The following is a 12,536-nucleotide window of genomic DNA, read 5'->3' on the forward strand; positions in this document are numbered from 1 at the left end:
GGGGTCTCTGGGAGTGGGAGTTCCCAACTTAGGGACTGGAAATGGAAGGCAGAAATTTCCCTTTCTCTCCTATCCACAAGTTGGAGAGGGGTTCAGGCTGTGTGTTCATGTGTGATCTCCTGAGGTCACCTCAAACTCGTTAGGGGCTCAGGCTGTGTGTGATTTCTTGGATGGCCTTGCACTCCTGTGAGGATCCCAGGCAGATCCTTGACAACTGTCAGGTGCAGGCTCTTCCCGTCTTGAGTGGCACCTGTCGGGAGGAGGCTGGGCTCCCATGCTTGGGAGCCAGCAATCTGAAGGTCTTCTTCTAGAGGGCAGTCTTAGGTTAGGAAGGACAGAGGCCTATGGCAACCTTGGAGGACTCAACTAGATGCTCTTGTAGAGGGAAGTGGTGAGGACCAGACTGAGGATCAGACTGTCCCGGGTCCAGGGCAGGACCTCTCAATGCTCCATTCAGGCTAGCGGCAGTATGAAGATGAAGCCATGGGAACCAGTCTAAATTATGCCAAGAGCTCATTTTCCAGGCCAAGGGAGCCTAACTGTGAGGCTAAGGATTGGAGGCCTCAAGAGAGACTCCACTGGTCCAATGGCCCAGGCCAGGCAAGTCTGGAATGGGAAGGAAAGTCAAAAAGGAAGTCACCAGAATGATGGGGGCACAGTGGGTCTCCAACAACCCAAAGTCCTACAATGTTTTAATCCTACCTTAGCCTGGAGGTGGTGGCACATGTCTTTAATAACAGCACTAGGAAGGCAGAGGCAGGTGGATCTCTGTGGGTTTGAGGCCAGCCTGTACTGCAGAGCAAGCTCCAGGACAGCCAGGGCTACACAGAGAAACCCTGTCTGGAAAAAAAAAAACAATAGCAACAACAAAAACCTACCAATGGTGGGAAATAGTATACAGCTTCTTTTATTTTTTCTCTTATTTTTCTTTCTTGCTGACACAGTGGGCAGCACATGCTGCAGCAGTTGCCAAGGTTATGGGGAAGTGCTGGGTGCCGTGGGGAGCACAGTGGTCTCCTCAGGACTTGAAGAAGACACCCCAGACCATGCATTGTCTTCTGGGCTACCTGTATCTGGAAGAAAGGCAGATAGGTCAGGCTGGCAACAAGGAACAAAGGAGGGCTGGGAGACGCTGGCCCTAGGCTCACACTGTTCTACTATAAGCTGAAAGCCACCCTCACCTTGGCTTCTTAGGGGGTCAGTACAGGGCCAAATATCTTTGTTAACTTAGAGAAGTACTGGCCACACCAGAGACACTGTTCCTAAAAAGCCACCAAGTTCAGAGTCACAAACATTTCTCAACTCATTTCTAGGAAACATCTGAGCAGGAAGTGGCTGACTCACCACCACCTGGTCCTGCGTGGGACAAAGACAGGGAGGTGTGCATGTGGAAACAGGGAGCAGGGGTTACCACTAGTCAAGAGCACCTGCCCAGCAAGCCCTGAAGGGTACCACCCTTCCTTTGTATGTCATCTGGAGAAGTGAGTTCTGTCCCGTTTCTCATAGACGCCATAGTGTTGCAGCACCTGAACTTACAAAAACAAGCTAAGGAAAGGAGACACATGATGTCTCTATACCCAACTCTTGTGGGAAGAACAGGTACCCAGCCAGACTCCACCCCTTTCCGTGTAGGGGGCTTGGTGTAGTGACATACTTTCTGAGATAAGCTTCCTAATGGTCTTGGAGACCCCATTCTCTACCCCTGTACTGGGGAGAATTAGGTGGGGGGATAGGGAGGCGCCCAGAGCAGGACTGACTAGTGGGAGCACTCACAGAGTCCTCATACCAAGGTCGTTTTTGACTCCTCAGTACTTCTCCAGCTGTGGGTGGGAGGTTGGGAATTCTATGGTCCCCAAAGACGTATAGCCATGAACACTCCATCTTGGCTTTCTTGAGATTTTAGCCCCTACAGGTGGGAGTGGGCAGTGGGACTATGAATCTCTATGGCCTTAGGCTATCCCATTAAGTTTCTACCTGTGAGGCCTAGCTAACTGATGGTAACACAGAAGCTTCCTTTCCTTCCTCATGCCAGTGCATGGCTGATCCCAAGGGGCCACCTGTACTAAGACAGCAGATGGAGGCCCAGGACTTGGTTTTTCTTACCCCGATGGTCTCAGGGCCTGACAGATGCTCTTCTGTTGGGAGAGATCAGCTCATTTATCTTTTCCCTGCCACTGAGCACCCCTAGTGGGTGTTTGAGTTGCAGTATCTCCTGCTCCATGCCTAGTAGGGAGGGGTAACTGCCTCAGACTGGCACACACTCATTCTCATGGGTAAAAGTCATACAAAGGGACAAGAGAAACAATCAAAGAGATGCTCACACAGACAAGCACACACAGAACACACACAGTAAGAGGCACAACATGTACACACGCAAGTTAGGGAAGTTCAGGCTCCATCCAGGAAGTCTTGTCACCCTCCCCGGGTCTCCAGGTGCTGTTGGCCTAGGGCTCTCCTTCCAGTTCCGGTGACTTTGGGAACTGTTGTGTACTGGCAAGAGGATCAGACCATAGACCAAGCCTCAAGTCTTTGACGTGTGTAAGTCACCCTGTGGCCAGCATCCCCTCTCTTTCTCCACCTCAGCACCACCCTCAATGACCTGACCCTCCTCCCAGGGAGGCCAGCTTGAGCTGTGTGTAGAGAAAGGGACAGCTTGTCATCACCGTCCACCACCCACCCAGCCACATTAGAGGAAGGGACACAGCCACGGAGGAGTGGCACAGGGTGAGGTTAATGCCGCCCGTGGCCTCCCCTCATCTCATCACTGCAAAACAAGAGAAGAGGGCACCGAAATTTCCCAGGAAGCCTGGTACCCCCATCAGCCTGCAACTTCTTCCCTGCCTCCTGACAGTTGCCTGGAGCCCTGTTCTACCTTCCGTGGCAGCTTCAGTGTGGGTGAGGCTGGGGCAGAAGAGACAGGGACGGGAGTCCCCACAACTCCGGATGGCCTAGAGTCCCAGTGCCCAGTGGGCACATCGCCTCAAGTCTACAAACATGGGTAAACTGGCTGACTGAAGAAATGGCGGCACTTTTTGTACTGGCTATAAAATGCTTGTGAAACATGCGGCAGGTGGACCAAGAAGCCCAGGCCTTTGGAAAAACCTGTACAGAGCCAGGATTTTGAGAGTGGCCAGCAGCCTCCGGCACGGAAGAGCATGACAGCAGGCCCATCTCAACCTCTGACACTTCTGTGATGAAGCAAGGCATGCAGGCCATGCAGAGGGAACTCTTCATGGGCTCAAAGGGGCAAGAATAGAAGGGGCTAAGATAGGGCCTCAGGCTCCTCAAGGAGTGTCCAGAGGCAGCTATCACCCCTGTGCTCAGAGGAGTAAAGGAGCAGGGATCGTGAAGGCAAAGGAAGAAAGAGGACTCTTAGAACTGGAACCAGTTGCCTGTGGCAGTTCTGAAAGGAACCAGGTATCTTTGAGGGGCAGTGCCAGTTACAGAAGCCTCACCCGGGTCCAGCTTGCTGCGCTTCTGCTCAGGCTCCTGGGGGGCTGCTTCAATGGCTCGTTGAGCCTCAGGATGAGTCTTGAGGAGGGCCTTGGCCAGGGTGGCGGGGCCTGGCGCCCCCAGAGACATGATGCAGTGCACTCCTTTGCGCTTGGCCCCAGCCACCTTGGCGATGTCTTTGGAGGCTGTCAGCAGGACCAGTTTGGAGCATTTTCTGGGCTTCCTGGGGGCTGCTAGGACCACATCTGTTCCAGGCTGGGGAGTTGGCTCCTGGCCGGCTTTCATGCTCTCCCCCTCCTGCTCACTGGGCTTGGGCTGGGGCATCCCAGGACCAGCAGCTTGACCCTCAGGCCACGCTCACCCTGGCAGATAGGTCTCTCCTTTTCCTGCACCTCCCTGGCCAGGAACCTGGGAGTCCAGGGGCTCTGTCCTAAGGGAGGAGGCAAAGCAGTCAGTGGAGGAGGATGGAGTGCTACCAAATGGATCTGGGATGTAGCTTGAGGTGATGGTGGGAATGAGCAATTTTACTCTTCACTATCTTACTATGTCATGTGGCAATATATTTAACATCTAAAAAAAAAAGATGAGATATACTTACTCACAAGATAATTTCCCCCCATTAGTTCATTACCAGAAGAAAAGGGTCTCCTGTGCAATGTAAATGTCAGAAAAGAAAAGACACATGAGCTGGGGGTGCAGCTCGGTGGTAGCTCTCAAGCTTAGCATGCACAAGGCCCTGAGTTAGATCCTAGAACCTCAAAAATGTTAAACAGCAAGTAAATAGGATTAGTCCAAATTGCTGGGCGATGGTGGCGCACGCCTATAATCCCAGCACTCAGGAGGCAGAGGCAGGCGGATCTCTGTGAGTTTGAAACCAGCCTGGTCTACAAAGTGAGTAGAACAACCAGAGCTGTTATATAGAGAAATCCTGTTTCAAACATCAAACAAAGATTAATACAAATCACTAGAACAAAATTAAATATATTAAAATTTAAGACCAGGCAGCCGGACGTTGGTGGCGCATGTCTTTAATCCCAGCACTCGGGAGGCAGGGGCAGGTGGATCTCTGTGAGTTCGAGGCCAGCCTGGTCTACAAAGTGAGTTCCAGGACAGCGTCCAAAGCTACAGAGAAACCTTGTCTCGAAAAACCAAAAAAAACAAAAACAAAAACAAAACCCAAAAAAACTCATAAATAAATAAATAATAAATAAAAGTTTAAGACCAGGCATGATGGTACATGCCTTCAATCCAAACATTCAGGAAACAGAGGCAGGCAGATCTCTGAGTTTGAGGCCAGTTTGGTTCCAGAACAAGGGACAAGAAAGACTATACAATGAGACCTTATCAAAACAAAACAAAACAAAACAAAAAAACCCTAGTTTTAGGCTGGGGATATAGTTCAGCGACACAGCACATTTGCCTAGCATCTGAGTGGTCAATTCATAGCATGGGGAGGAAAGATTTTGTTTCAGACTTAAAGACAGCACACAGGTTAACAAAGACAGAAGTGACCCAGAGACGCAGTGGGCAAAGTCTTGCTGTGTAAGCAGAAACCCTGAGTTTGCATACCAGCACTCACATAGAAAGCCCAGAGTGGCAGCCTCTGTAACCCTAGCACTAGGGGAGGGGAGCAGAGTCAGGGAGACCCCAGGGATAGTTTCCCTGCCAGTCTAAACCAAAACAATGAGCTCTAGGTTCAGTGAGAGACCTTGCCTCAAAAAACTACCAAGTAGCGGTTGAGGTTGAGCAAGGTGCTCAGTATCAACCTCTGACCTGCACATGTACACGAGAGCACACCTGCAAACACATACACACTGCACACCACACGTGCACACGCACCACCACACAAGACCCAGAAACTTCTTGGACGAGACAGTGTGAGGAAGAGCTCAGGTACCCTGCCCCTCTGCCTTCTTGCTCACAAAGCAGCCCGAGTCAAGAATAAGGTCAACCGTGGCCTTCTTCACTGGAACCCAATGATGTCCCTCTCAGATATTACCATCATCCCACTCTGCCCCCTTGGGCATTTAGTGGAGTGGCCCAGTACCACACAGCTGGTGAGAGTCAGGACTGGGACCCACCAGCCAAGAGCCAATTCCAGTAAGAAAAGCCAGTTATGAAGACAACTGCTCCACAGAATGGAGTCTACCCTTAAGTGGGCAGGATTATAACCCTAAGAATAAAATAAATACAAACCCACAATGATACAAATAACTGACTATATATTGGAGAGGGCCCAAGTCTTCCTCACAAATTCCAGGCTGGGGATATAGTTGGGAGAGTGCCTGTCCAGCATGCACAAAGCCATCGGTTCGAGTTCCAACACATGAATCTTTTATGGCAGCAAATGCCTATAATCTCAGCACTTGGGAAGTAGAGGCCGAAGGACCAGGAGTTCAAATTCACCCTTGGCCATATACAGGGTTCAAGGACAAGCTGGGTTTAATGAGACCCTGTATCAAGCTAACGGAATTCTAAAGAGTATGCTCCTCCCTAAGGTGGACCTCGTCACTCAGACTCATTCCCAAGGAGTCAGGGATGATAAGAATAGTAACTGCAGTGCAGCTCATATACCACCTCACCAGGTGACCAAAGTCAACGTGGTCTGTGATGAGTGACACAGACGGGAGGTGCCTGTGCCGTGATGGAATGAGGCACTTCATCTCTGTGGGGTCCTAGGAAATCCCAGTCCCACATTATGGGACTAACACTGGCTAACACTCTCCAAATCTGCCAACATCTGGAATGAATTTGGGGAGATGAGGAGGAGTGATTTTACCTTTCACAATCCCATATTGACTTTTAAAGATTTGCTTCTATTATTATTTGCATGTATGCATGTCTGTGTGAGTGGATGCCGTGTGCACAGGTGCCCTCTGAGGTTAGAAGAGGGTGTCAGGTCACTAAAGTTACAGGTAGTTGTGAGTTGTCCAACACGGTGCTAGGAACCCAACTTGGGGCTTCTGAAAGAGCAGCAAGCACTTTTAACTGCTGAGCCATCTCTCCAGACCCATCTTCTCAAATTGTAATGTTCATGAACTCACTCTTTTTTTTTTTTGCAGTAGACACATATTTAGCATTTTAAAACATAATTTTTTAAAGAGAAAAACAGTCTCAGACCAGACCTCTCACATATGAAGTTAAAGCAGGAGGATCAGGAGTTCATGAGCAGCCTGAATGAATGAATGAATGAATGAATAGAGAAGTGAAGTCGGGTGTGGTGGCTCCCACCCAAAATCCTAGCACTAAGGAGAATGAATCAGGAAGACTGTCATGTGTTCCAACTTCAAGAAAAAAAAAAGTACTTGCCCCACATGCCTGAGGACCTAAGTCCAAGTCCCCAGAACCATGTTAAAGCCAGGCCTGCCCATACATGTCTGAAACCCAGCACTGGGAAGCTGAGCACTGGAGCATGCTGACTGATCAATCTATGTAGCCAAAATGGTGAGCTTCCGTTTCATGTGAGACGTTTTTGTGGGCAGATGGGGGCATCCAACATCCAGAAGCATTGCACACCCCCACACAAACCCTCACACACACACATCACACACACCCTCACACACACCCTCACACACACCACACACACATACACACACACATTCCCCCACCAAAGGAAAAAAAAAGTGAAGCAAGAGTTGGTGTAGCCTGCCGGGCAGTGGTGGTGCACGCCTTTAATCCGAGCACTCCAGAGGCAGATGGATCTCTGTGAGTTCCAGACCAAGCCTGGTCTACTGGGCGAGTACCAGGATAGGCTCCAAAACAATACAGAGAAACCCTGTCTCGAAAAACCAAAAAAAAAGGAAAAAAAAAAGAGTTGGTGTAGCCTGGTTGAGAGCTTGCCCACATTCAGTCCCCAGTATGGCAAAGCAAAGCAGCGCTCATGACCTTGTTCATGACCAGGAGACCCAGAAGAGCAAAAATGGCTCAAGAGCATACAATGAGCAGGAGTCATCCACACATCATCAGGTCTGTGACAGAGTGGTGAATACTCGGCTATCCAGGTCCTGATCCCTGGTGTAGTGGCATACACCTATAATCCTAGCATTAGGAAGGCTAATGCAGGAGGAGTGGAGGGGGGGTGTTCACGTTAAACCTATGTATCCAGAGCCTGTCTCCAAAACAAGGGTTATCGAGACATGTTAGCAGTTAACAGTGCTTTCCACCAAGCCTCAAGACCCGAGTTTCATCCCAGGATCTACATTGTAGGAGAGACCCAACTCCCACAAGTTGTCCACAGGCATATGCATATTCCTGCCCCCCACCCCTCAGTCAAACAGAAGACACAGGGCCAGATAGATGGCTCAGTGGTCAGGTGCTTCCTGCTCTTCTGTAGGACAGGAATTTGGTTCACATCACCCACTTCAGGTGGCTCACAACCACTGTACAGTTCAGAGGATCTGATGCCCTCTTCTGGCCTCCACGGGCACTGCACACATGTGGCACACAAACACATAAAATAAAAGAAAGCAGGAAAGATAAGACTAGAGGCAGGGATCATGGGTTGAGATGGGACTTGGAGGACTGATGAAGGCCCCTCACCAGCCAAACAAGGTAAGCTGTTTCTAGAAAAGTATTTCTCTCCTAGGGTCTCAGCAGGAATACAGCGCTGCCGACACCAACAACACCCACATCAGACTTCTGGCCTCTAAAATGTACAATGATGAAGTTGTGTTATTTGAAGTCGCTAAGTTGGTGGCGATTTGCTATGGTGGCCATAAAATAATTAAGGTCCGAACTCATACTGATGAGGCTCTGGAGGCTTGAAACTTCTTTTGTTATCTTGGGTGCCCAGTAGAATTACCTTCATCAAGACGAGAGTGGAACAGCTATGTCCTAACATTAGAACAGACCCCTCGCCCTCCCTGGGCTGGTTAGATCTCTGTAATTGGAGCGGCTAGCATCAGATAAGGGTAAGGGCGTTGTCCTGCACAGTCACGGGGGACTGTGATTGGACTGCTTAGGGAACAATATGACACTGAGGTGTGCAGGACATAGTCTCACAGGGAGACAGGAGAAAAAGGCAGTGACCCTCCCGAAAAGTCAAGAATTGAATAACATAGAGTAGTGCAGAGCTTTGCAATGTGGGGTCTTCCCTAGTCACCTTGACTCAGAATGTCGTCTTCCACCACCCTTGCCCAACATGTCTGGTCTTGAGACTACAACGCCCCAGCTCCCTGATCCCCTCTGGCCAGTGCCCCCACTCCAGTCTCTGAAGCATCTCCCCAGCTCCCAGCCCACAAACTCTGCCATTGGGGCAAGAACCCCCAGGACAGATGTGACAAAACTGCCGAGGTTAAGGATGGGCGTGTACCAGGCAGAATGGACCGACGGGGTAGGTGCGCAGTGGGTGGGTGGGATCTCGGACTGGGGATGCACAGGTTCGGTTCAGTGGAAGGCTGGGTTAGTGAAAAGGAAGCATGGAGGAGGGAAGCGCCTTGCAGATGGACGGCAGGGAGGCGGCTTGAATCTGAGGGGGCAGAGCCAGGGACCCTTCCCTAGCACCAGTCCCGGATCTCGGGACAGCCAGGCCCAGGAAGTCGCTTCGTGGGCCGGGACCCTCCCGCCCGATGGGGCCCGTCCTCACCGACGGCAACAGGCCCTGCCTCTCGGACGACGGAGCCGTGGCGGGTCCCTCAGCCTCAGTGCTTTTGGGGCCCCCGCCTAGGCTCCCGCCGTCACCTCAAGCTGGGGTCACGGGGCGAGCATGCGCAGTAGGGTCGTGAGGGCGATCCATTCCTTTGACGAACTCCGCTTATCCGGATATTACCTTCGCAGCGGCGAGTGGACCGCTTGATCAATGGGCGTGAGAGGCGGACCCATTACCCAGAAGGGGGCGGAGCCAGTAGGGATGGAGCAAACTGGATTTGGGATCCAGTTTGATATGGTATACTGATGTCTTCCCACTCACTTCACGCAGTATTTGATCTGGTTCCCTGAGGAGGAAGCTGGGACATTTAAAGTTTTTTTTTTAAATGTCCCATTGAGGGGAGGGAAATGTTTTCCTCTTCATTGAAGCTGACTGTATTACGCCGACAAGCATTCCTGACTGCGCAACATCCTTTGTCATTAGCCCTGCTCTCGCCCATTGTTGTAGTCACAGGCTGCTGCTATAGCCCTGGCTCATAGACCGGAACACTTTGGCCCTGAAATATTGTGGAGGTGGAGGCTGGGATGGCTCAGACACTGCGTTCTTTCTGTATTTTGCATGCTCGTGCATCCTGACATCATGGGTTGTCTGGTTTACACCCACCTGCAGAAACGTTCACCCACTTTACTTCTTCGTGTCCCTGGCTCAGCGGATCCTTGGGTCCCACCCTCCTTTCTGGTTCCTTTACCTCCTTGACCCCATCCTTTCTCCCAAGTCAACGTCATTTCCTGGGCATTCTCCAGGAACTCAAGGACCTTCGTGAATTACATCATCTACAATCAACCATAGTCTTGGTTATTTCTTCGTATATAAATCACTAATGTCAAACCCTCGCCTTAAAAGAACAAAACAAGGGGTTGGCTCAGTTGGATAGCTGGGATCAACCAGAAGGCTAAGTCAGTAAAGCACTTGCTGCCAAGCTAGGCTTCCCAAATTTAATCAATAGGACCTCCATAGGGTGGGAGGAGAGAAAGGAACCTGCAAGTTCTCCGATCTCCACACACAAGCTTACGACCTCACATAAAAACAATGAGCTAGGGCTGGAGGGATGGTTCATTGACTAAGAACACTGGCTGCTCAACCAGCACCCACATGGCAGCTCACAATGGTCGGTAACTCCAGTTCCAGGGGATCTGATGCCCTCTTCTGGCCTCCATGAGAACCAGGCAGGTGGTGCATAAATATACATGCAGGCAAAACACACAAACACATTTTAAAAAAAAATATTGTGGCAGTTATTTTCAAAGCATAGAACCAATAAAGATCTTTTTTTCTCTTTCTTTTTAAGAAAAATTTAAGTTAGAAACAAGCTTGCTTCACATGTCAGTCCTAACTCCCTCTCCCTCCCCTCCTCTTCCACCCTCCCCACCAGGCCCTCCAGTCCCCCACCCAATTTCCACTCTGATCCCCAGGGAGGGTGAGGCCCTCCATGGAGGATCTCCAGAGTCTGTCATTTCATCCAGGGAAGAGCCTAGGCCTTCCCCCAAGAGTCCAGGCAGAGAGACCATCCCTCATTGTGGGATGGGTAGCCAAAGTCCATTTGTATGCTAGGGATAAATACTACCCAAGGCCCCATAGATTGCCTAGGCCTCCTCACTGACACCCACATTCAGGGGGGTCTGAATCAGTCCCATGCTTTCCACACAGCCATCAATCTGGAATCCAAGAGCTCCTCCTTGTTCAGGTCAACTGTTTCTGTGGGTTAAAGCAGTCCAGTCTTAACTTCTTTGCCCATCAGTTCTCCCTTTCTGACACTGGATTCCAGGAGTTCAGTTCAGTGTTTATCTGTGGGTGTCTGCCTCTGCTTCCTTCAGTCATTGGATGAAGGTTCTGTTTCCCAGACTCTCTGGCAGTGGGACTGTAGGCTGGCACTCCCCTGATTCATGTCTAAAATCCATATATGAGTGAGTACATACCATGTTTGTCTTTTTGTGACTGGGTTACCTCACTCAGGATGGTTTCTTCTAGTGCCGTCCATTTGTCTGCAAATTTCAAGATTCCATTGTTTTTTTCTGTTGAATAGTACTCCATTGTATAAATGTACCATATTTTCTCTATCTACTCTTCAGCTGAGGGGCATCTAGGTTGCTTCCAGGTTCTGGCTATTACAAATAATGCTGTTATGAACATAGTAGAACAGACATCCTTGTTGTATGAATGTGCATCTTTTGGGTATATGCCTAAGAGTGGAATTGAGGGGCCTTGTGGTAGACTGATTCCCATTTTCCTGAGGAATCTCTACACTTATTTCCAAAGTGGTTTTATGAGTCGGCACTCCCACCAGCAATGAAGGAGTGGAAGGAGTGTTCCCCTTTCTCCACATCCTCTCCAGCATAAACTGTCATTGGTGTTTTTTTTTTTTTTTTGTTTTTGTTTTTTTTGGATTTTATGAGACAGGGTTTCTCTGTATCATTTTGGAGGCTGTCGGTCCAGCCTGGCCTCGAACTCACAGAGATCCGCCTGCCTCTGCCTCCGGAGTGCTGGGATTAAAGGCGTGCGCCACCACCACCCGACTGTCATTGGTGTTTTTGATTTTAGCCATTCTGACAGAGGTAAGATAGTATCTCAGAGTTGTTTTGATTTGCATTTCTCAGATGGCTAGAGATGTTGAGCACTTTAGACTCCTCTACTGAGAATTCTCTAGTTTTGTAACCCACTTTTTAATTGGATCCTTTGGTGTTTTGGAGACCTGCTTCTTGAGTTCTTTGTAAATTTTGGAGATCAGCCCTCTGTCAGATGTGGGGTTACTGAATATCTTTTCCTAATCTGTGGGATGCCTTTTGTCTTGCTGACTGTGTCCTTTGCCTTACAGAAGCTTCTCAGCTTCAGGAGGTCCCATTTATTAATTGTTGATCTTAGGGTCTGTGCTACTGGAGTCATGTTCAGGAAGTGATCTCCTGTACCAATTCATTCAAGGGTACCTCCAACTTTCTCTTCTAACAGGTTCAGTGTGGTTGGATTTATGTTGAGGTATTTGATCCATTTGGACCAATAAAGATCTTGTGTTTTAAAAAATTAATTAGCACACACACAAACACACACGGTAGCACATAACTGTAATCTCAGAGATAGGAGGCCTAAGAGTTCAAAGCCAACTTTGACTACATAGGAAGCTGTTTTAGGAGGAAATAATACATATGTACATTTAATTTTTTTTTGTTTTTGGAGACAGGGTTTCTCTGTATTGTTTTGGAGGCTATCCTGGAACTCTCTCTGTAGAGCAGGCTGGTCTTGAAATCACAGCGATCCACCTGCCTCTACCTTCCGAGTACTGGTATTAAAGGTGTGCGCCACCAACACCCGGCACATCTAATTTTTTAATAGAATCTCATTACACAGCTCTTGAACTCATAACAGTCCTCCTGTCTCAGCATGTCTGGGTCTGTGTTTCCAGGTTCTTGGTTTTTCAGGGGACTGAAATGAAGTCACAGATCTG

At 49.4% G+C, this 12,536-nt stretch overlaps 1 protein-coding gene across 9 annotated transcripts; it reads right to left on the reverse strand.

Moving 5' to 3' along the window:
- Nucleotides 1-891: 891 nt before the first annotated feature.
- On the reverse strand, nucleotides 892-9,728 carry Flywch2 (FLYWCH family member 2). Of its 9 annotated transcripts, none has more exons than XM_040748211.1 (4): nucleotides 9,704-9,728; nucleotides 3,456-3,883; nucleotides 1,774-1,906; nucleotides 892-1,073 (listed from the first exon to the last, which is right to left on the reverse strand). In XM_040748211.1, exons 2-3 carry the CDS (start codon nucleotides 3,775-3,777, stop codon nucleotides 1,806-1,808), a joined length of 423 nt encoding a protein of 140 aa, XP_040604145.1. In that variant the 5' UTR covers nucleotides 3,778-3,883; nucleotides 9,704-9,728; the 3' UTR covers nucleotides 892-1,073; nucleotides 1,774-1,805. The 9 variants fall into 9 exon arrangements, with proteins under 9 accessions (XP_040604145.1, XP_040604146.1, XP_040604143.1 ...); XM_040748212.1 differs by lacking the exon at nucleotides 9,704-9,728 and adding an exon at nucleotides 9,362-9,478; XM_040748209.1 differs by lacking the exon at nucleotides 9,704-9,728 and adding an exon at nucleotides 9,221-9,478.
- Nucleotides 9,729-12,536: the final 2,808 nt, after the last annotated feature.

This window comes from Mesocricetus auratus, unplaced genomic scaffold (assembly GCF_017639785.1).
Source record: "Mesocricetus auratus isolate SY011 unplaced genomic scaffold, BCM_Maur_2.0 Super-Scaffold_100007, whole genome shotgun sequence".
NCBI classification, from domain to species: Eukaryota; Metazoa; Chordata; class Mammalia; order Rodentia; family Cricetidae; genus Mesocricetus; species Mesocricetus auratus.